Source organism: Phoenix dactylifera, chromosome 13 (assembly GCF_051530095.1).
Source record: "Phoenix dactylifera cultivar Ajwa chromosome 13, Ajwa_hap1_PhDact_Kaust_v1.1, whole genome shotgun sequence".
Classification (NCBI taxonomy): Eukaryota; Viridiplantae; Streptophyta; class Magnoliopsida; order Arecales; family Arecaceae; genus Phoenix; species Phoenix dactylifera.
Genome location: NC_143202.1, coordinates 23,338,384 through 23,361,287, shown reverse-complemented (window position 1 = coordinate 23,361,287; position 22,904 = coordinate 23,338,384). Strand labels below are relative to the sequence as shown.

Genomic DNA, 22,904 nt, shown 5'->3' with positions numbered 1-22,904 from the left:
ACAAATATTTGAGCTAGATCATCAGGAGTTCTCATCTTGAATTATGACCATTAAGTTCCGAACCAACAATCTGGGCTCTCTGTGTAATATTGCACCAACATTTTGAATGCTCCCCATTGTTATCAAATTCTGGCACCTATTTCAAGTAACAGTTCACTTATTTTCACTTAAATTCTTGTGCTGCTTTTTTCCACTATATGACTGAAAAACAAAAATCTTTCTGCTAACTTATAATGACGAGCTGCATTATAGAAACTACTAACTTTGTATTTTATATGTAGTGGTGAAGGCTTATCAGTACACTTCATTGACAAGTGTCATGCTTCTGGATTGTTGGGCAATTCCGTGTGTCATATTCCTTACGTGGATGTTCTTAAAGACAAAATACAGATTAAGGAAGTTTGCTGGTGTATTTATTTGTGTTGCTGGACTTGTCCTAGTTGTATTTTCTGATGTGCATGCAGCTGATAGAGCAGGTAACTAGATGCTTTACAAGTGTATAGTAAATAATTCCACAATCTGATTGCCTTTCTTGCTTATACTCTTGAATGGAGAGTTGCGTATCTCGTCAATAATATTGATGGGTTATCTGCAAAATTATGTTGGTAGAATATGTCCAAAAGTTCCCTACTTTTCTTTTGGATGAAGGAATTATAAATAATTGTAAACTGATTAATCAGAATTATGTTAGCAAGTCAGAAATAAGAATTAACAAAAAAACATAAACATTCAGTGGAGTGTGAGCATGATTTTGGTTATTGAACCTCAAAATGTTTCCATTGCTTTTAGAGATTAGTTTATTGGTAAACATGGAGCATAACAGTTATTTTGAATCTTTCAATCCTCATGGTCTTGCTTCATTGCGGTAAAGGAAAACAAATTCTTGGCACGTATGACATCACAAGGGTAAAATAAACAGTCAGGCCTTTCATTGACTTATATAATACTATGACTTGTTTTATTAAGAACCAACCTTTGGTGGTTGAGAGTTGAGACAACAATTATCTATAGCTTTATTCTTAATTTGTTCATTCAGTTATGCATCAGTTTATCTTAGTTTTCATCTCCCTTTCTGATGGCATTCAGGAGGAAGCAGCCCTATAAAAGGAGATATGCTAGTAATTGCTGGTTCCACACTTTATGCAATTAATAATGTTAGCGAGGTATGTTATTCAACTTATACTTAGTGATAAAAGCTAATGTTTTCTCAAGCAGGTTTATAGAAAAGATTTGGTTTTTTTCTTATATATGTACAGATATGTTTTGGATTATGTCAATAGAATTGTTTGTTTTCCTCTAACACATTTTTCTATTAATAAGAAGTAAACTTAACATATTCATCACAAAATTCGGTATGCATGTTGATGAATTGTAGATGTGCATAAAACACATAATAAACACTTTATTGTTATCTACTTGTATTTTAACTCAGTTTTGAGAGTACATGCTTGTATTCTGCCTGGTATCCATGGAAACTTTCTAGTTTATACTCACTAGGTGGTGGCAACTGATCCAGTAAATTTTCATTTGGGTTGGTCAAATTTCAGGTCGAGTTAGGAAGGCCCATAACCCATATCCAATCCACTTGCAATCAGTTTGAAAAGAGTAAACCGATGGTCAACCCATCTATTTTAAATGCACATATACCCAGTCCACCAACTCAATTTTGTCCTCACTTATTAGTTTTGTACCGTAAAACATGAAAGCAAAATGTTGTTGGGAAAGAGGGGTTTAGGTTAGGTGTCAAAATAAAGTGAGAGAGAAGGAAGAAGAAACTAAAATGGGGAAGAAAACAACGTAAGTTCTAAACATGCTACTGCTCCACCTTTTCTATTAACTACAGAATCATAAGAACCAAGTCTTCATTAGCGTATGGTCCACCACAATATAACCACTATCCTAGGGCTCATATGTCCAGGTTCTTAAAGTTTTGTCCAGTCCATAATGACCAGTTGGTTTTGGAGGCCAAATTCTACGCCGATCCATCTTGGTTTCAGATAATCCAAAGCTGTCTTGATTATAAAAACCCTAACCTGGACCCATGTATTTTAGGCAGTTTGGCTGTTCCAGGCCAAAAATTGCCAGCTGAGCTCTCAGTAATATATTAATCAAAGTAGTTTAGTGATTACCTATGGATTGTTTGACTTGCTTCCTCTATGCTAGCTGACCTGCTAGAGATGTTTATTGAGATATTTTGTTTATTTCTGATATGTTCTTGGGTTTGATGTTTCTTGTCGGTTGCTATGGTTTTTGCTTTAGCTTTCCTGAACCTTAGTTCTTTGCACTAAAGTTTAATACCAAGTAAAGAGGGATATAGTGTTTTTTGCACATGTTAGAAGGTTTAATCGTGTTCATTTCTGCTTCCACCTATAACTGTCAGTAGCATTTTTTTAAATAATTTATGAGCATGGAGACAATGTAATGATATGACATGATAATAAGCATCATTATCGACTTATAATTATAGTCTTTAAACTTTTTTCAGGAGTTTCTTGTGAAGAATGGGGACAGAATTGAGCTGATGGGAATGCTAGGTGTTTTCGGAGCAATAGTCAGTTCTTGTCAAATGGATCCTCTTTCCTTAGGCTTATCAAATACAGGGTATTATCAAATTTAAAATATATACTGTCTTCAAAGACCCATGACAGCATGCTTTTAACAAGCCCATAGCATACAATTATCAACTATAGGAGTCATCCATTTTTGATCTTTCATCATTAAATCATGAACTTGTTAAGGACCTATGATGTATAGTAAACAGTCATACTCGGACTAATTTAAGATAAGTTTTAAAGCACCAATGCAACTTTTTACAAGCTTTATCTTTAAGCTTAATTGGGTGCTGAGTCTATATATGTGAAATTGGGCAAGCAGATCTTGGTCAATAACCTGCTTCACTGAGTAGCGAAGTAATATTCAAAGCAGTAGAATGGCCATTCCAGCAAGTGGTCCTGTACAAATTTCCAGACTTACCCCATGCGCAATGTGACAATGTAAAGAAATCTTACTTTCCAAAAACAATAACTGACTGTGATCAAGTCAGAAACTATGCCAATGACTCCTCTAAAGGGAAAGAAAAAGATTACTTATGGCTTTCAGCAAGTCCTTGTAATCATAGCGACAACTGACTTCCATTTTCCTTTCTAATTGATGATTGCTAGAGAAGGAATATTAAAGTACTCCAAATTTTTGACTTCCAATGCAGGTTCCAATTCCTTTGCCATTAAAACTTTTAGGTCATTTCAACAGAATATATACCGCACAAAAAAAATTTGAGCAGATTTATTGAAAGATGTATCTAAACCACCCTTGAAGTATGTAAAAAGGAACTTGATCTATCAAGTAGGTAAATGAATTTGGCATAAGCTTTCATTTTGCATTTTTGATATGGGAAAAGCTTTTTTTGTATTTTTGATTTGATATCAGATTAGGCTTTTGTTCGTCTAATTTGTAGATGTTACTTGGATTCAAATAGGTTGCTACTTATCCTAGAAATAGAGAAATAGGACTTTATATGTCATTTGAAAAACTGAGCTCCCTATTCTTCTATATACGTCAACCATGGTTTCCACAGTTGTCTTTGGCATGTAAATGCTGGGCTAGTGTCATCACCAGACACTGGGTCAGTATCGACACTTAGTGAGCTGCTCAGCATTGAGCCAAAATGGCAATTATCCTTTCTTTCTTTTTTTTTCCCCTTTAAACAATGCCTTAGTAAACACAAATTTAGAGTTTTGAGTCTATTGCATTTCATGTTTTGATTTGCCTATGGAATTGTATACCTCTCACTTTCCAAAAAGATAATTTTTTGTTCAGTGCTGTAACGTGTTCCTTAAGTGTGGAGTGATTGATTAAAACCCCATTTGATTTTGATGAGCTCAAAGCATTTGAGTATATCTTGTGATTACTAATGAATTCAATTGAGTGTTTCAGTGAAAATCGTGTCCAAGTGTCTCTAGATTTGGTTCATAGTATTTTGGATAAGTTAAGAAGTCTGTTGAACCAAAGTCTGAGACTCGAGTCGACTCCCGAGTATCACGAGTCGACTCCAAGCGTATCAAGTTCACTGGCACGAGCTCGAGTCGACTCCAGACTAGTACGAGTCGACTCCGACTGAGAACAGAAAGAAGAACAGAAAGCCTCATCTCAGAACCTGTCAACGAGTCGACTCCTGAAGTGCGCGAGTCGACTCCAATGTTCAACGAGTCGACTCCAGGGTAGTAAGAGTCGACTCCAAGAGGTACACAAAGAAAAGTCAGAGCAGTTTTCGAGTCTGAGATTCGAGTCGACTCCAGTGGAACGCGAGTCGACTCCGATGGTTGGCAAGTCGACTCCAGAGAAAGCAAGAGTCGACTCTCAGCGGTACACAAAGAAAAGGTCAGAGAGCATTTTATGGACTCTGAGATTCGAGTCGACTCCCGCAATACGCGAGTCGACTCCGAGATTGTGCGACCATCGACAGACAGAAAACCATGTTACTGCCTCTGAGATTCGAGTCGACTCCCAGACAGCTCGAGTCGACTCCAAGACAAGCTTCACGTCAAAAGGCAGAAGACCAACTTTCGGAAACTGAGAGCCGAGTCGACTCCAAGGAAGTTCGAGTCGACTCCAAGAGTGGATGAGCCGACTCCAAAATTGCCAGGTCAGCTCCAGAAGTTGGCGAGTCGACTCCGGGTCAAGACGAGTCGACTCCCAGTCGTGACGGCAACTTTAATTCAAATTTGGAACAGTTGCCGAGTCGACTCCGGAAAAGCTTGAGTCGACTCCCGATACAGCCGAGTCGACTCCTGATCGCGCGAGTCGACTCCAACCCACCAACGGTCATATTGTCAGGCTGCGCAGAGTGTGCAGAACGGGCAGAAAAAGCAGTGTAACGGCTAGTTTCCGTGGGGGTTGGCTTAAATAGCCACAGAAGACTGTAGCAAGGCAGAGAACAGTCATTCCACTCCAACTAATCAAGGATTCAAGCTCTGCAACGTGCTCTTCAACGAAAAAGGGAAGATCTGCATTTACTGCTCCACCTACATCTTCCCAGCAATTAAAGCCTTCTCCTCCAGCATTCAAGTCGACTACACATTCAAGAGGAGACCGGAGTTCAAGAAGCCTTACCTCTTCTCCAGCTTAAAAGCGTTTGAGGGCTTCTAAACTCCTCTTTGATTATATTGTTTTAAATCTGCTTTTGAGAAGCTTATTTTCTGTTGTCTTTCTGTAACTTGTATTTACTTGGTTCAATCGGGGGATTGAATCAAGGGGATTAAGGTTGGTTGGTGAGCCAAGTTAAAACCAACGTGTGTAAGGGTTTGATTGTGAGCCCGGGAAAACAATCGGGGTTGGTTCTAGTCGGTGAGCCTGGGAAAACCGACCGAGTTCGTTGTGAGCTCGTAAAACAACAAGTTTGGTTGTGAGCTTGCAAAACAACCGGCTGTAATCCAAGGGGGTTATAGTGAATTCCCAAGAGAGACTTGGGGAGTGGACGTAGGAGCAAGGGGTAGCTCCGAACCACTATAAAACTCTGTGTTTGCATTGGATTGTCTCTTCTCTTCTTCCTCTCACATCACTCACAGCACTTAGCATTAATTAAATAACTTGCAATAGTTTTTAATTAATCATCCATAACCTTTTAATTATCCAAATTAATTTAAAACCCAATTCACCCCCCCCTCTTGGGTTGTCTATCTGGGCAACAAGTGGTATCAGAGCCAAAAACTCTTCCACTCAAGAGTTAAAAGATCAAAATGACAACCCCATTTGGATCTTCTCACATTGAGGGTCAGTCCACCCAAAGACCCCCTTTCTTCAATGGATCCGACTACTCATACTGGAAGGCTAGGATGAGAATATTCATCCAAGCCCAAGACTATGAGATGTGGACCATTGTAGTGAATGGCCCATACATCCCATCCACATATATAGAGGGTGTTAAGGTACCCAAATTAGAAAAGGATTGGGATGAACATGACATGAGGAAGGCACAATTAAACTCTAAAGCTATGAATGTGTTTTATTGTGCCTTAGACCGTAATGAATTCAATAGGGTTTCAACTTGTAATTCTGCAAAAGAAATTTGGGACAGACTTGAAGTGACCCATGAGGGCACGAATCAAGTCAAGGAATCCAAAATAAACATCTTGGTTCATAAATATGAACTATTTAAAATGGATTCAAATGAAACAATCACATGCATGTTCACTAGGTTTACTGATATTGTCAATGGCCTAAAAAGCCTTGGCAAGAACTATACTAACAGTGAGCTTGTCAGAAAAATCCTTCGGTGTCTACCAAGGTCGTGGGAAGCTAAAGTGACGGCAATCCAAGAAGCCAAGGACTTGAACAAGCTACCACTTGAGGAGCTTCTTGGATCCCTTATGACGCACGAGCTCACCATGAAACAACACAACGAGGAAGAGTCCTCCCATAAGAAAAAGGTAATAGCTTTAAAATCTACTTCATCTAACAAAGACTTATCTTGCAGTAGCAGTAGTGAAGAAGAAGAAGATGAGGAAGATAGTGGTGAGGCACTTCTTGTGCGCAAGTTCAAGAAATTCATCAACCACAAGAAGTCCTATCATCAAAGGAGAGGCCCCTCAAATTCCTACCGCAAGGACAAAGGTAAGGAAAGAGAAAATGAGGGGATTGGGTGCTATGAGTGCAAAAAGCCGGGACACATCAGAGCTGAGTGTCCCTTACTAAAGAAGGGCAGCAAGTACAAGAAGAAGAAGAAAGCCCTTGTCACCACCCTATCGGACTCCGACGCATCATCTTCATCATCGGATGAAGAACAAGAAAAGAAGGCCAATTTCTGCTTCATGGCCAACGAAAACGAGGTAACTTCCGATACGCATTTTGATTTTACATTTGATGAACTTTATGATGCGTTTAATGAATTAATGATTGAATATAAGAATATAAATGTTAAAAACAGAGAACTAAAAGTAACTAACCAAACTTACATTCATAAGCATGATTCATTAATTAAGGATAAAGATAATCTTACCAAAGAAAATCTAGAACTTAAGACAAGCAACCAACTCTTAATTAAGAAGACTAACAACTTAACGAAAGATAATGAAAAACTAACTAAGGAACTTTCAGAACTTAAAAACCATAAACAAATCTTAAACAAGGATCTCACAAAAGAACTAAATGATTTAAAAGCAGAAAATCAAACATTAACTAAAGAACTTGGAAAATACAAACCTTTAGTTGAAAAGTTTACGTATAGTTCTGAAAAGTTAAATATGATACTTAATAATCAACGAGCCGTATTTAATAAAGCGGGTTTAGGATATAAACCAAGAAATAAACAAAAACTTCTTAGTAACTTCTTTGTTAAAGCTGGGAAAACTAAAATTAAGAAAATAACTTGCTTTTGTTGTGGTACAATAGGGCATAAAGCAAATGTGTGTAATTTTAGGAAAAGTAAAACTAAAAGAAAAATTAAAAAGGTATGGGTTCCAAAAGGAACCAACTTGACTAACCATGAAGGACCCAAGAAAACTTGGGTACCTAAGATGACATGATTTGCTTGTGTAGGAGTGTCTTGCAGCCAAAGTCAACAAAAACTGCTGGTATTTGGATAGTGGCTGCTCAAGGCACATGACGGATGATAAAGATCAATTTTTCACCCTTGAAGCTAAGAAGGGAGGTGCTGTGACGTTTGGAGACAACAACCAAGGTCACATCATTGGTATTGGTAAAGTTCAAATCACCCCTTCTACTTTTATAGATAATGTTAGATATGTTGATGGTCTTAAGCATAACTTGTTAAGCATTAGTCAATTATGTGATAAAGGATATGATGTTATGTTTAAACCATCACTATGCATTATAACAAATCCTAATGATAATAGTTTAGTTTTTAAAGGAATTAGACGTGGAAATGTATATGTTGTAGACCTAGAAGATCTTGCAAAACATAACCAATGTCTAGTTGTAAATGAAACTAAAGATAATGATGCTAGTTGGTTATGGCACCGTAAGTTAGGTCATGCAAGCATGGACACAATAACTAAACTAGTTATAAGAGACTCCGTGATAGGTTTGCCAAAATTAAAATTTGAAAAGAACAAAATATGTGAAGCATGTCAATTTGGCAAACAATCTAGGAACTCTTTTAAATCCATAAAATGTGTCTCTACTTCTAGGCCTCTAGAATTACTACACATGGACCTATTTGGTCCAACTAGAACAACAAGCCTAGGTGGAAATAAATATGGTCTAGTTATAGTAGATGATTACTCTAGGTACACATGGGTCATGTTTCTAGCGCATAAGGATCAAGCATTTTCTATGTTTAAGAAGTTCCATAAGGAAGTAACAAATGCTAGAGAGTCTTCAGTCATAGCCATTAGAAGTGACCATGGTACCGAATTCGAAAATCAATTATTTGACGAATTTTGTAGTAAAAAGGGGATAACCCATAATTTTTCTGCACCTAGGACACCACAACAAAATGGAGTTGTGGAAAGGAAGAATAGAACACTAGAGAAAATGGCTAGGACTATGTTATGTGAAAGTAACCTCCCTAAGTACTTTTGGGGAGAAGCCATTAATACCTCTTGTCACATATTAAATAGAGTTTTATTAAGACCCATTATAAAGAAAACACCTTATGAACTTTGGAAAAACAGAAAACCAAAAGTTAATTACTTTCATGTCTTTGGATGTAGGTGTTTTGTACATAATAATGGGAAAGATAATCTAGGGAAATTTGATCCTAAATCTGATGAAGGAATATTCTTAGGTTATTCTACAACTAGTAAAGCCTATAGAATCTTTAATAAAAGAACCCTAGTTATAGAAGAATCTATACATGTTGTTTTTGATGACTCTAGTGACATCTCATCTAGTAAGAAGGTTAATTTTGATGATGATGTTGAAATACTTGAAGAAAAGATAGATGAGATGGGATTACAAGATGATAATCAAAAATTGATTGAAGAAGCATCATCAAGCCAAGAGCCTATTGTGGATCATGGGCTAACAAAAGCTTGGAGGTATGCTCACGGGCATCCTAAGGAACTTATTCTAGATGATCCATCTCAACCGGTTAGGACTAGAGCTTCACTTAGAAATTTGAATAACCATCTAGCTTTTGTTTCACACTTTGAGCCCAAACATATAGAAGAAGCCGAAAATGATGTAAATTGGATAAATGCAATGCAAGAAGAACTAAACCAATTTACTAGAAACAAAGTGTGGGATCTAGTAGAGAGGCCTTCTGAATATCCAATTATAGGTACAAAATGGATATATAAAAATAAGCTAGATGAAAATGGAATTGTTATAAAGAATAAGGCTAGACTAGTGGCAAAGGGTTATAATCAAGAAGAAGGCATAGATTTTGATGAAACCTTTGCTCCCGTAGCTAGACTTGAGGCTATTAGACTATTATTAGCATATGCATGCTCTAAGGATTTCAAACTATTTCAAATGGATGTAAAAAGTGCATTTTTAAATGGGTATATTAATGAGGAAGTGTATGTAGAACAACCTCCTGGTTTTGAAAATCATCAATACCCTAATCATGTGTATAAACTGAACAAAGCACTTTATGGATTAAAACAAGCACCTAGAGCATGGTATGAGAGACTTAGTAAATTCCTATTAGAACATGAATTCTCTAGGGAAAATGTAGACACAACATTATTTCTGAAAAAGCAAAACAAAGATATGTTATTAGTACAGATTTATGGTGATGATATCATTTTCGGTGCTACTAACAATCGCCTCTGCGAAGAGTTTGCTGATTTGATACAGAGTGAGTTTGAGATGAGCATGATGGGAGAGCTGAACTACTTCCTAGGGCTTCAAATCAAACAATCTGAAGGAGGAATCTTCATCAATCAAGCAAAATATATCAAGGAGATGCTCAAGAAGTTTGATATGGAGGGAAACAAGTCAATTAGCACCCCCATGAGCTCATCATGCAAATTAGATCAAGATGAATCAGGTAAATCTGTAGATCAAAAACTTTATAGAGGTATGATAGGATCTTTACTGTATCTTACTGCAAGTAGACCTGATATTATGTTTAGTGTGTGCATGTGTGCTAGATATCAGGCTAATTCTAAAGAATCACACCTAGCTGCAGTTAAGAGAATTTTTAAATACTTAATAGGAACTAAGAACATAGGGCTATGGTACTCTAAAGAATCTAACCTAAACTTAATAGGATACACAGATTCAGACTTCGCTGGATGTAAGCTTGATAGAAAAAGTACCAACGGGTCTTGTCAATTTCTAGGAGAAAACCTTATCTCATGGTTTAGCAAGAAACAAAACTCGGTTGCATTATCCACTGCTGAAGCTGAATATGTGGCAGCCGGGAGTTGTTGTGCTCAAATCTTGTGGATTAAACAACAATTAGAAGATTATGGCATTAAACAAGATAAAATTCCCATTAATTGTGATAATACAAGTGCCATAAATCTAACTAAAAATCCAATTCAACATTCAAGAACTAAACACATTGAGATAAGACATCACTTCATAAGAGATCATGTATTGAATGGTGATGTGACACTCCAATTTGTTTGTACTGATAATCAATTAGCAGATATCTTTACAAAACCCCTAAGTGAAGAGAGGTTTAGTGTGCTTAGGAGGGGATTAGGAGTGATTGATCCATCCTAGTGGTGGTTTTCACTAGAATAATTGATTTTGATGATTACAATGTGGTTAAAATAGAGTTTCTTTTCAATGATCATCAAATCAGATCATAATTAGGTGATTTTCCCTCATTTGGCACGATTATAGCATGAGTTTTAGGTGCGTGCCAAAGTTAGAGACGACTCGAGTAAGTTTCTGAGCCGGCTCCTAAGGGGGAGTCGACTCGCGCATTTGCGGGAGTCGACTCGCAAAGATGGCAGCTGAGGGGGAGTCGACTCGCACATTGTCGGGAGTCGACTCGAAGTCTACAGGCACATAAGGAGAGTCGACTCGCGCATATTCTGGAGTCGACTCGAGGTCGAGTCGACTCGCGACTCAGGGGAGTCGACTCGCAGTCGGGATCCGACTTTTTAACCCTAGGTTTGTCGTTTCGCAAACACTTTTCTTTCAAGCCGCCACTGTTCAAAAAGCCCTAGAGCCGACTCCTAGGTCGTCCCCGATCGTCTCCAACCTCTGTTCGGTCGATTTTTCACCGGTTCTTAGGGTTTTCGTCCGTTCCTAGGTCGTCTCCGGTCCGTCCCGAGTCTCCTCCGTCGACCTTTCTCCGTCCTTTAGGTGTTTCTTCCCGTTTAGGTCAAGATGCCTCGTAAGACCGTGGTTAGGAAGAGGTCCCGTCCCGAGGCCGGTCCCGAGCGGCGCTCCAAGGCGCGGCACGATCCCGCGAGGCAACCACCTCCGGCTCGTTCCCCGCCTAGGGCGGTTCCCGCAAGGCCGTTGGCCGAGAAGGCCGTCACCACCGGGAGGTATGTCGACTTTGACTATCTCTCCCGGGAAGGGTTCACCATAGGTGATAGGCTTAGAGCCCAGGGCCTAGAGTACTTCCTCACTTTGGACCTTCCCACTTACCCTGGCCTTGTTCAAGAGTTTTATAGTACCGTCCATCGGGGAGATGGAGGTATCGAGGGCACAGTAGTAGGTGTCCCTGTGCGTGTCACGGAGGATCTCATTGCCCACATCCTCCACCTTCCATTAGTAGGGGTGGCTCCCGCACACCCTGAGGATAGAGTTGAGGCCTTTACGGTCGTCTTAGGGCATCCACCTCAGTCCCCCCTAGACGAGGTATCTGCTAGCTCACTTCCTATTGAAGTGAGAATCCTTTTGAGTATTCTGTCCAGGTCCATCTTCCCTAAGACAGGAAGATTTGATTTTGTAAATGAGAGGGACCTAGCTATTATGTCTTACATTCTTCAGGACACCCCGGTCAACTTCTCCAAACTCATCTATAGGTATATGTGTGAGCCCCTAGATAGACCTAGGCTCACCCTCCCATACGGCATGATTTTTACTCTTCTCTTTAGGGAGTACGAGATTTCCATTCCTGAGAGGGAACCCTCTCGTGCATTGCGATGGACAGATCGCTTGTGTACGGGGACCATGCACAGGATGGGGTTTCGGAAGAGAGAGGGGGTATGGGTTAGGAAGTCTACCCTCACCGCTCAGACCACCAGACCTTCACCCAGTCCTGAGCCCGATTCAGACTACCCAGACCTTCCAGACCATCCAGACCTTCCATCCACTCCTCCTGCTCCTACCACCTCCGCCGGACCTTCCTCCTCGGCACCACCCTCTATGGCGGTCCGGATTGATCCTGAGCAGCTCCGGGAGCTGCGACAGGAGATAGTCAGAGAGGTGAGGGATGAGCTGCTTCGGGAGCTCCGAGGTGCGGTGCCTGCTCTCACTCCTGCACCCGTATCTTCTCAGTTGGTCCCTTCCTTGACAGCCGTGACTGACATGACGGCTCATGTACGGGAAGAGATCTACAATGTCCGGAGATTGGTTCAGGCCCAGTTCCACAGCATGAGTGAGGTCACGAGCTCCACTCGACAGATGCGAGAGGAGATAGGTCGTGACATGCACACCACCACCGAGGGGGCCGAGCGCTTGTCGAATGTACTCATCGACAAGCTGGACGCACTTCAGACATCGGTGACTGGGCTTCAGGCGTCGATGACAGAGCTCTCCACTACACATAGCAGAGCCACCACGTCTATCATCACACAGCTTGGCCATGTCACAGATGCAGTCACCCTCCTCATGGAGCAGAGCCGATTGAGAGGAGGAGCACCATCCTCGAGAGGAGGAGCCACATCCTCGAGAGGAGGAGCCACATCCTCGAGAGGAGGAGCCACATCCTCCAGAGGAGGAGATGCATCCTCGAGAGGGGGAGCTTCATCCTCGAGGAGGACATAGATGTGTTTGAGTTTTGTTTTGTATTGTTTTACTTTACTTATTGTATGCTCAAATCTACTTCAATTCATATCAATACAATGAGTAGACATCTTATCTTCAATTATGTGCCATTTGATGATTGGTTGTGCCATTGATTGTGGTTGATTACCTCCTTTTTGGTATGATGACAAAAAGGGGGAGAAATATGTATAAAATGTGTAAAAGGGGAGAAATATGAAAAAAAAAATGTGTAAAAGAAATCAATGGAAATAAATAAAAAGATAAACTCTTAAAAACACACACAAATTTGTTCTAAGTGGATTCGGTACCTCGAGGCTCATTATCTCTCTTTTGGGGCTCCTAATGGAGTAATCTCCAGAATCTATTCAAGGGATATTCGGAGATTAGCTGAATCCTACTCAAGAACAAATTGACAGATTTTCCCTCTAAAAATCAAAATTTCAGTTCAAATACTTCAAAGCATTAAAAGGAAATTCAGAGAATCAAAACATAGTTGAATGCATATGTTGAGGGGGAGAATCTGAATTTTAATCAAGCTAAATCATTAATGACATATAAGCCAAACAATTGATTGCATAATATGAAGGCTTATATAATTCCAAATGAAAGGGGGAGCTTTAACTCCGAAATTTGTTGTTTCACTCCTTTCAAACTTGGATAAATTAAATTATCAGACATTTGAATTCATTTATGGATTTTATTTTATTATTTATTGAGCAAGTCATTTTACATATACTCAAAGTTTTGTCATCATCAAAAAGGGGGAGATTGTGGAGTGATTGATTAAAACCCCATTTGATTTTGATGAGCTCAAAGCATTTGAGTATATCTTGTGATTACTAATGAATTCAATTGAGTGTTTCAGTGAAAATCGTGTCCAAGTGTCTCTAGATTTGGTTCATAGTATTTTGGATAAGTTAAGAAGTCTGCTGAACCAAAGTCTGAGACTCGAGTCGACTCCCGAGTATCACGAGTCGACTCCAAGCGTATCAAGTTCACTGGCACGAGCTCGAGTCGACTCCAGACTAGTACGAGTCGACTCCGACTGAGAACAGAAAGAAGAACAGAAAGCCTCATCTCAGAACCTGTCAACGAGTCGACTCCTGAAGTGCGCGAGTCGACTCCAATGTTCAACGAGTCGACTCCAGGGTAGTAAGAGTCGACTCCAAGAGGTACACAAAGAAAAGTCAGAGAGCAGTTTTCGAGTCTGAGATTCGAGTCGACTCCAGTGGAACGCGAGTCGACTCCGATGGTTGGCAAGTCGACTCCAGAGAAAGCAAGAGTCGACTCTCAGCGGTACACAAAGAAAAGGTCAGAGAGCATTTTATGGACTCTGAGATTCGAGTCGACTCCCGCAATACGCGAGTCGACTCCGAGACTGTGCGACCATCGACAGACAGAAAACCATGTTACTGCCTCTGAGATTCGAGTCGACTCCCAGACAGCTCGAGTCGACTCCAAGACAAGCTTCACGTCAAAAGGCAGAAGACCAACTTTCGGAAACTGAGAGCCGAGTCGACTCCAAGGAAGTTCGAGTCGACTCCAAGAGTGGATGAGCCGACTCCAAAATTGCCAGGTCAGCTCCAGAAGTTGGCGAGTCGACTCCGGGTCAAGACGAGTCGACTCCCAGTCGTGACGGCAACTTTAATTCAAATTTGGAACAGTTGCCGAGTCGACTCCGGAAAAGCTTGAGTCGACTCCCGATACAGCCGAGTCGACTCCTGATCGCGCGAGTCGACTCCAACCCACCAACGGTCATATTGTCAGGCTGCGCAGAGTGTGCAGAACGGACAGAAAAAGCAGTGTAACGGCTAGTTTCCGTGGGGGTTGGCTTAAATAGCCACATAAGATTGTAGCAAGGCAGAGAACAGTCATTCCACTCCAACTAATCAAGGATTCAAGCTCTGCAACGTGCTCTTCAACGAAAAAGGGAAGATCTGCATTTACTGCTCCACCTACATCTTCCCAGCAATTAAAGCCTTCTCCTCCAGCATTCAAGTCGACTACACATTCAAGAGGAGACCGGAGTTCAAGAAGCCTTACCTCTTCTCCAGCTTAAAAGCGTTTGAGGGCTTCTAAACTCCTCTTTGATTATATTGTTTTAAATCTGCTTTTGAGAAGCTTATTTTCTGTTGTCTTTCTGTAACTTGTATTTACTTGGTTCAATCGGGGGATTGAATCAAGGGGATTAAGGTTGGTTGGTGAGCCAAGTTAAAACCAACGTGTGTAAGGGTTTGATTGTGAGCCCGGAAAAACAATCGGGGTTGGTTCTAGTCGGTGAGCCTGGGAAAACCGACCGAGTTCATTGTGAGCTCGTAAAACAACAAGTTTGGTTGTGAGCTTGCAAAACAACCGGCTGTAATCCAAGGGGGTTATAGTGAATTCCCAAGAGAGACTTGGGGAGTGGACGTAGGAGCAAGGGGTAGCTCCGAACCACTATAAAACTCTGTGTTTGCATTGGATTGTCTCTTCTCTTCTTCCTCTCACATCACTCACAGCACTTAGCATTAATTAAATAACTTGCAATAGTTTTTAATTAATCATCCATAACCTTTTAATTATCCAAATTAATTTAAAACCCAATTCACCCCCCCTCTTGGGTTGTCTATCTGGGCAACATTAAGTATTCTTCCAGAAGCATATTCGAGCGAAATGAGCTTAAATCTATCCACTGGACAACTAGTGCGGTAAGTTTCTCTCTCAACCCCCCCCTCTCCTTTCCTTACTAATCTATAAGCACACAAAAGTTTTAGCATTTGAGGTAACAATTTATTGTATTTTAATTTGTGGTATGGTCTTATGTTGCCCAGATAGACAACCCAAGAGGGGGGGTGAATTGGGTTTTAAAATAATTTAGATAATTAAAACGATGTGGTTGATTAATTAAAAACTATTGCAAGTTATTTAATTAATGCTAAGTGCTGTGAGTGATGTGAGGGGAAGAAGAAGAGAGACAAATCAATGCAAACACAGAGTTTTATAGTGGTTCGGAGCTACCCCTTGCTCCTACGTCCACTCCCCAAGTCTCTCTTGGGAATTCACTATAACCCCCTTGGATTACAGCCGGTTGTTTTGCAAGCTCACAACCAAACTTGTTGTTTTACGAGCTCACAACGAACTCGGTCGGTTTTCCCAGGCTCACCGACTAGAACCAACCCCGATTGTTTTTCCGGGCTCACAATCAAACCCTTACACACGTTGGTTTTTAACTTGGCTCACCAACCAACCTTAGTCCCCTTGATTCAATCCCCCGATTGAACCAAGTAAATACAAGTTATAGAAAGAAAGGAAAATAAGCTTCTCAAAAGCAGATGTAAAACAATATAATCAAAAGAGGAGTTTAGAAGCCCTCAAACGCTTTTAAGCTGAAGTAGAGGAATGGCTTCTTGAACTCCGGTCTCCTCTCGAATGTGTAGTCGACTTGAATGCTGGAGGAGAAGGCTTTAATTGCTGGGAAGATGTAGGTGGAGCTGTAAATGCAGATCTTCTCTTTTTCGTTGAAGAGCACGTTGCAGAGCTTGAATCCTTGATTAGTTGGAGTGGAATGACTGTTCTCTGCCTTACTACAGTCTTCTGTGGCTATTTAAGCCAACCCCCACGGAAACTAGCCGTTACACTGCTTTTTCTGCCCGTTCTGCACACTCTGCGCAGCCTGACAATATGACTGTTGGTGGGTTGGAGTCGACTCGCGCGATCAGGAGTCGACTCGGCTGTAGCGGGAGTCGACTCAAGCTTTTCCGGAGTCGACTCGGCAACTGTTCCAAATTTGAATTAAAGTTGCCGTCACGACTGGGAGTCGACTCGTCTTGACCCGGAGTCGACTCGCCAACTTCTGGAGCTGACCTGGCAATTTTGGTGTCGGCTCATCCACTGAAGTCCGTGGATCCAATTTTGAATTTTGTCCACTCGAGTCGACTCGACTGTCCTTGGAGTCGACTCGGCTCTCAGTTTCCGAAAGTTGGTCTTCTGCCTTTTGACGTGAAGCTTGTCTTGGAGTCGACTCGAGCTGTCTGGGAGTCGACTCGAATCTCAGACTCGAAAACTGCTCTCTGACTTTTCTTTGTGTACCTCTTGGAGTCGACTCTTACTACCCTGGAGTCGACTCGTTGAACATTGGAGTCGACTCGCGCACTTCAGGAGTCGACTCGTTGACAGGTTCTGAGATGAGGCTTTCTGTTCTTCTTTCTGTTCTCAGTCGGAGTCGACTCGTACTAGTCTGGAGTCGACTCGAGCTCGTGCCAGTGAACTTGATACGCTTGGAGTCGACTCGTGATACTCGGGAGTCGACTCGAGTCTCAGACTTTGGTTCAGCAGACTTCTTAACTTATCCAAAATACTATGAACCAAATCTAGAGACACTTGGACAGGATTTTCACTGAAACACTCAATTGAATTCATTAGTAATCACAAGATATACTCAAATGCTTTGAGCTCATCAAAATCAAATGGGGTTTTAATCAATCACTCCACAATCTCCCCCTTTTTGATGATGACAAAACTTTGAGTATATGTAAAATGACTTGCTCAATAAATAATGAAATAAAATCCATAAATGAATTCAAATGTCTGATAATTTAATTTATCCAAGTTTGAAAGGAGTGAAACAGCAAATTTCGGAGTTAAAGCTCCCCCTTTCATTTGGAATTATATAAGCCTTCATATTATGCAATCAATTGTTTGGCTTATATGTCATTAATGATTTAGCTTGATTAAAATTCAGATTCTCCCCCTCAACATATGCATTCAACTATGTTTTGATTCTCTGAATTTCCTTTTAATGCTATGAAGTTTTTGAACTGAATTTTTTGTTTTTAGAGGAAAAATCTGTCAATTTGTTCTTGAGTAGGATTCAGCTAATCTCCGAATATCCCTTGAATAGATTCTGGAGATTACTCCATTAGGAGCCCCAAAAGAGAGATAATGAGCCTCGAGGTACCGAATCCACTTAGAACAAATTTGTGTCTTTTTATTGATTTTCATTGATTTCTTTTACGTATTTCATCCATATTTCTCCCCTTTTACATATTGTATACATATTTCTCCCCCTTTTTGTCATCATACGAAAAAGGAGGTAATCACACACAATCAATGGCACAACCAATCATCAAATGGCACAGAAATGAAGATAAGATGTCTACTCATTGTATTGATATGAATGTGAATACATTTGAGCATACAATACGTAAAGCAAAGCAATACAAAACAAAGCAAAAAGAACATCTATGGTCTCCTCGAGGATGAAGATCCCCCCTCGAGGATGTATCTCCCCCTCTCGATGATGCATCTCCTCCTCTGGAGGATGTGGCTCCTCCTCTCGAGGATGTTGCTCCTCCTCTCAATCGGCTCTGCTCCATGAGGAGGGTGACTGCATCTGTGACATGGCCAAGCTGTGTGATGATAGACGTGGTGGCTCTGCTATGTGTAGTGGAGAGCTCTGTCACCGACGCCTGAAGCCCAGTCACCGATGTCTGAAGTGCGTCCAGCTTGTCGATGAGTACATTCGCCAAGCGCTCGGCCTCCTCGGTGGTGGTGTGCATGTCACGACCTATCTCCTCTCGCATCTGTCGAGTGGAGCTCGTGACCTCACTCATGCTGTGGAACTGGGCCTGGACCAAACTCCGGACATTGTAGATCTCTTCCCGTACATGAGCCGTCATGTCAGTCACGGCTGTCAAGGAAAGGACCAACTGATAAGAGACGGGTGCAGGAGTGGGAGCAGGCACCGCACCTCGGAGCTCCCGAAGCAGCTCATCCCTCACCTCTCTGACTATCTCCTGTCGCAGCTCCCGGAGCTGCTCAGGATCAATCCGGACCGCCATAGAGGGTGGTGCCGAGGAGGAAGGTCCGGCGGAGGTGGTAGGAGCAGGAGGAGTGGATGGAAGGTCTGGATGGTCTGGAAGGTCTGGGTAGTCTGAATCGGGCTCAGGACTGGGTGAAGGTCTGGTGGTCTGAGCGGTGAGGGTAGACTTCCTAACCCATACCCCCTCTCTCTTCCGAAACCCCATCCTGTGCATGGTCCCCGTACACAAGCGATCTGTCCATCGCAATGCACGAGAGGGTTCCCTCTCAGGAATGGGAATCTCGTACTCCCTAAAGAGAAGAGTAAAAATCATGCCGTATGGGAGGGTGAGCCTAGGTCTATCTAGGGGCTCACACATATACCTATATATGAGTTTGGGGAAGTTGACCGGGGTGTCCTGAAGAATGTAAGACATAATAGCTAGGTCCCTCTCATTTACAAAATCAAATCTTCCTGTCTTAGGGAAGACAGACCTGGACAGAATACTCAAAAGGATTCTCACTTCAACAGGAAGTGAGCTAGCAGATACCTCGTCTAGGGGGGACTGAGGTGGATACCCTAAGACGACCGTAAGGGCCTCAACTCTATCCTCAGGGTGTGCGGGAGCCACCCCTACTAGTGGAAGGTGGAGGATGTGGCCAATAAGATCCTCCGTGACAAACACAGGGACACCGGCTACTGTGCCCTCGATACCCCCATCTCCCCGATGGACGGTACCGTAAAACTCTCTAACGAGCCCTGGATATGTGGGGAGGTCCAATGTAAGGAAGAACTCTAAGCCCTGGGCTCTAAGCCTATCACCTATGGTGAACCCTTCCCAGGAGAGGAAGTCGAAATCGACATACCTCCCGGTGGAGACGACCTTCCCGGCCAATGGCCTCGCGGGAACCGCCCTAGGCGGGGAACGAGCCGGAGGTGGTTGCCTCGCGGGATCGTGCCGCGCCTTGGAGCGCCGCTCGGGACCGGCCTCGGGACGGGACCTCTTCCTAACCACGGTCTTACGAGGCATCTTGACCTAAACGGGAAGAAACACCTAAAGGACGGAGAAAGGTCGACGGAGGAGACTCGGGACGGACCGGAGACGACCTAGGAACGGACGAAAACCCTAAGAACCGGTGAAAAATCGACCGAACAGAGGTTGGAGACGATCGGGGAAGACCTAGGAGTCGGCTCTAGGGCTTTTTGAACAGTGGCGGCTTGAAAGAGAAGTGTTTGCGAAACAACAAACCTAGGGTTAAAAAGTCGGATCCCGACTGCGAGTCGACTCCCCTGAGTCGCGAGTCGACTCGACCTCGAGTCGACTCCAGAATATGCGCGAGTCGACTCTCCTTATGCGCCTGTAGACTTCGAGTCGACTCCCGACAATGTGCGAGTCGACTCCCCCTCAGCTGCCATCTTTGCGAGTCGACTCCCGCAAATGCGCGAGTCGACTCCCCCTTAGGAGCCGGCTCTGAAACTTACTCGAGTCGTCTCTAACCTTGGCACGCACCTAAAAGTCATGCTATAACCGTGCCAAATGAGGGAAAATCACCTAATTGGGATCTGATTTGATGATCATTGAATGTAAACTCTATTTTAACCGCATTCTAATCATCAAAATCAATTAATCTAGTGGAAACTCCCACTAGGATGGATCAATCACTCCTAATCCCCTCCTAAGCACGCTAAACCTCTCTTCACTTAGGGGTTTTGTAAAAATATCTGCTAATTGATTATCAGTACAAACAAATTGGAGTGACACATCACCATTCAATACATGATCTCTTATGAAGTGATGTCTTATCTCAATGTGTTTAGTTCTTGAATGTTGAATAGGATTTTAGTTAGATTTATGGCACTTGTATTATCACAATTAATGGGGATTTTATCTTGTTTAATGCCATAATCTTCTAATTGTTGTTTAATCCACAAGATTTGAGCACAACAACTTCCGGCTGCCACATATTCAGCTTCTGCAGTGGATAATGCAACCGAGTTTTGTTTCTTGCTAAACCATGAGATTAGGTTTTCTCCCAGAAACTGACACGACCCGCTGGTACTTTTTCTATCAAGCTTACATCCAGCGAAGTCTGAATCTGTGTACCCTATTAAGTTTAGGCTAGATTCTTTAGAGTACCATAGCCCTATGTTCTTAGTTCCTATTAAGTATTTAAAAATTCTCTTAACTGCAGCTAGGTGTGATTCTTTAGGATTAGCCTGATATCTAGCACACATGCAAACACTAAACATAATATCAGGTCTACTTGCAGTAAGATATAGTAAAGATCCTATCATACCTCTATAAAGTTTTTGATCTACAGATTTACCTGATTCATCTTGATCTAATTTGCATGATGAGCTCATGGGGGTGCTGATTGATTTGTTTCCTTCCATATCAAACTTCTTGAGCATCTCCTTGACATATTTTGCTTGATTGATGAAGATGCCTCCTTCAGATTGTTTGATTTGAAGCCCGAGGAAGTAGTTCAGCTCTCCCATCATGCTCATCTCAAACTCACTCTGCATCAAATCAGCAAACTCTTCGCAGAGGCGATTGTTAGTAGCACCGAAAATAATATCATCAACATAAATCTGTACTAATAGCATCTCCTTATTTTGCTTTTTCAGAAATAATGTTGTGTCTACATTTCCCCTAGAGAATTCATGTTCTAATAGGAATTTACTAAGTCTCTCATACCATGCTCTAGGAGCTTGTTTTAATCCATAAAGTGCTTTGTTCAGTTTATACACATGATTAGGGTATTGATGATTTTCAAAACCAGGAGGTTGTTCTACATACACTTCCTCATTAATATACCCATTTAAAAATGCACTTTTTACATCCATTTGAAATAGTTTGAAATCCTTAGAGCATGCATATGCTAATAATAGTCTAATAGCCTCAAGTCTAGCTACGGGAGCAAAGGTTTCATCAAAATCTATGCCTTCTTCTTGATTATAACCCTTTGCCACTAGTCTAGCCTTATTCCTTATAACAATTCCATTTTCATCTAGCTTATTTTATATCCATTTTGTACCTATAATTGGATATTTAGAAGGTCTCTCTACTAGATCCCACACTTTGTTTCTAGTAAATTGGTTTAGTTCTTCTTGCATTGCATTTATCCAATTTACATCATTTTCGGCTTCTTCTATATGTTTGGGCTCAAAGTGTGAAACAAAAGCTAGATGGTTATTTAGATTTCTAAGTGAAGCTCTAGTCCTAACCGGTTGAGATGGATCATCTAGAATGAGTTCCTTAGGATGCCCGTGAGCATACCTCCAAGCTTTTGTTAGCCCATGATCCACAATAGCCTCTTGGCTTGATGATTCTCCTTCAATCAACTTTTGATTATCATCTTGTAATCCCATCTCATCTATCTTTTCCTCAAGTATTTCAACATCATCATCAAAATTAACTTTCTTACTAGAGGAGATGTCACTAGAGTCATCAAATACTACATGTATAGATTCTTCTATGACTAAGGTTCTTTTATTAAATACTCTATAGGCTTTACTAGTTGTAGAATAACCTAAAAATATTCCTTCATCAGATTTAGGGTCAAATTTTCCTAGATTATCTTTCCCATTATTATGCACAAAACACCTACATCCAAAAACATGAAAATAATTAACCTTTGGTTTTCTGTTGTTCCACAGTTCATAAGGTGTTTTCTTTATAATGGGTCTCAATAGAACTCTATTTAATATGTGACAAGAGGTATTAATGGCTTCTCCCCAAAAGTACTTAGGGAGGTTACTTTCACATAACATAGTTCTAGCCATTTCCTCTAGTGTTCTATTCTTCCTTTCCATAACTCCATTTTGTTGTGGTGTCCTAGGTGCTGAGAAATTATGGGTTATCCCCTTTTTACTACAAAATTCATCAAATGATTGATTTTCGAATTCGGTACCATGGTCACTTCTAATGGCTATGACTGAAGACTCTCTAGCATTTGTTACTTCCTTATGGAACTTCTTAAAAACAGAAAATGCTTGATCCTTATGTGCTAGAAACATGACCCATGTGTACCTAGAGTAATCATCTACTATAACTAGACCATATTTATTTCCACCTAGGCTTGTTGTTCTAGTTGGACCAAATAGGTCCATGTGTAGTAATTCTAGAGGCCTAGAAGTAGAGACACATTTTATGGATTTAAAAGAGTTCTTAGATTGTTTGCCAAATTGACATGCTTCACATATTTTGTTCTTTTCAAATTTTAATTTTGGCAAACCTATCACGGAGTCTCTTTTAACTAGT

At 41.3% G+C, this 22,904-nt stretch overlaps 1 protein-coding gene across 1 annotated transcript in view; it reads left to right on the top strand.

The window, feature by feature from the left end:
* The window catches only part of LOC148700278 (uncharacterized), a 40,243-nt gene that overhangs the window by 2,327 nt on the left and 15,012 nt on the right, over positions 1 to 22,904 (top strand). The window contains exons 4-7 of the mRNA XM_089927072.1: positions 282 to 476; positions 1,087 to 1,163; positions 2,486 to 2,568; positions 15,497 to 15,548. Of these exons, the coding sequence (XP_089783198.1) occupies positions 282 to 476; positions 1,087 to 1,163; positions 2,486 to 2,568; positions 15,497 to 15,548 (407 nt within the window). The remainder of the gene's footprint in view (positions 1 to 281; positions 477 to 1,086; positions 1,164 to 2,485; positions 2,569 to 15,496; positions 15,549 to 22,904) is intronic.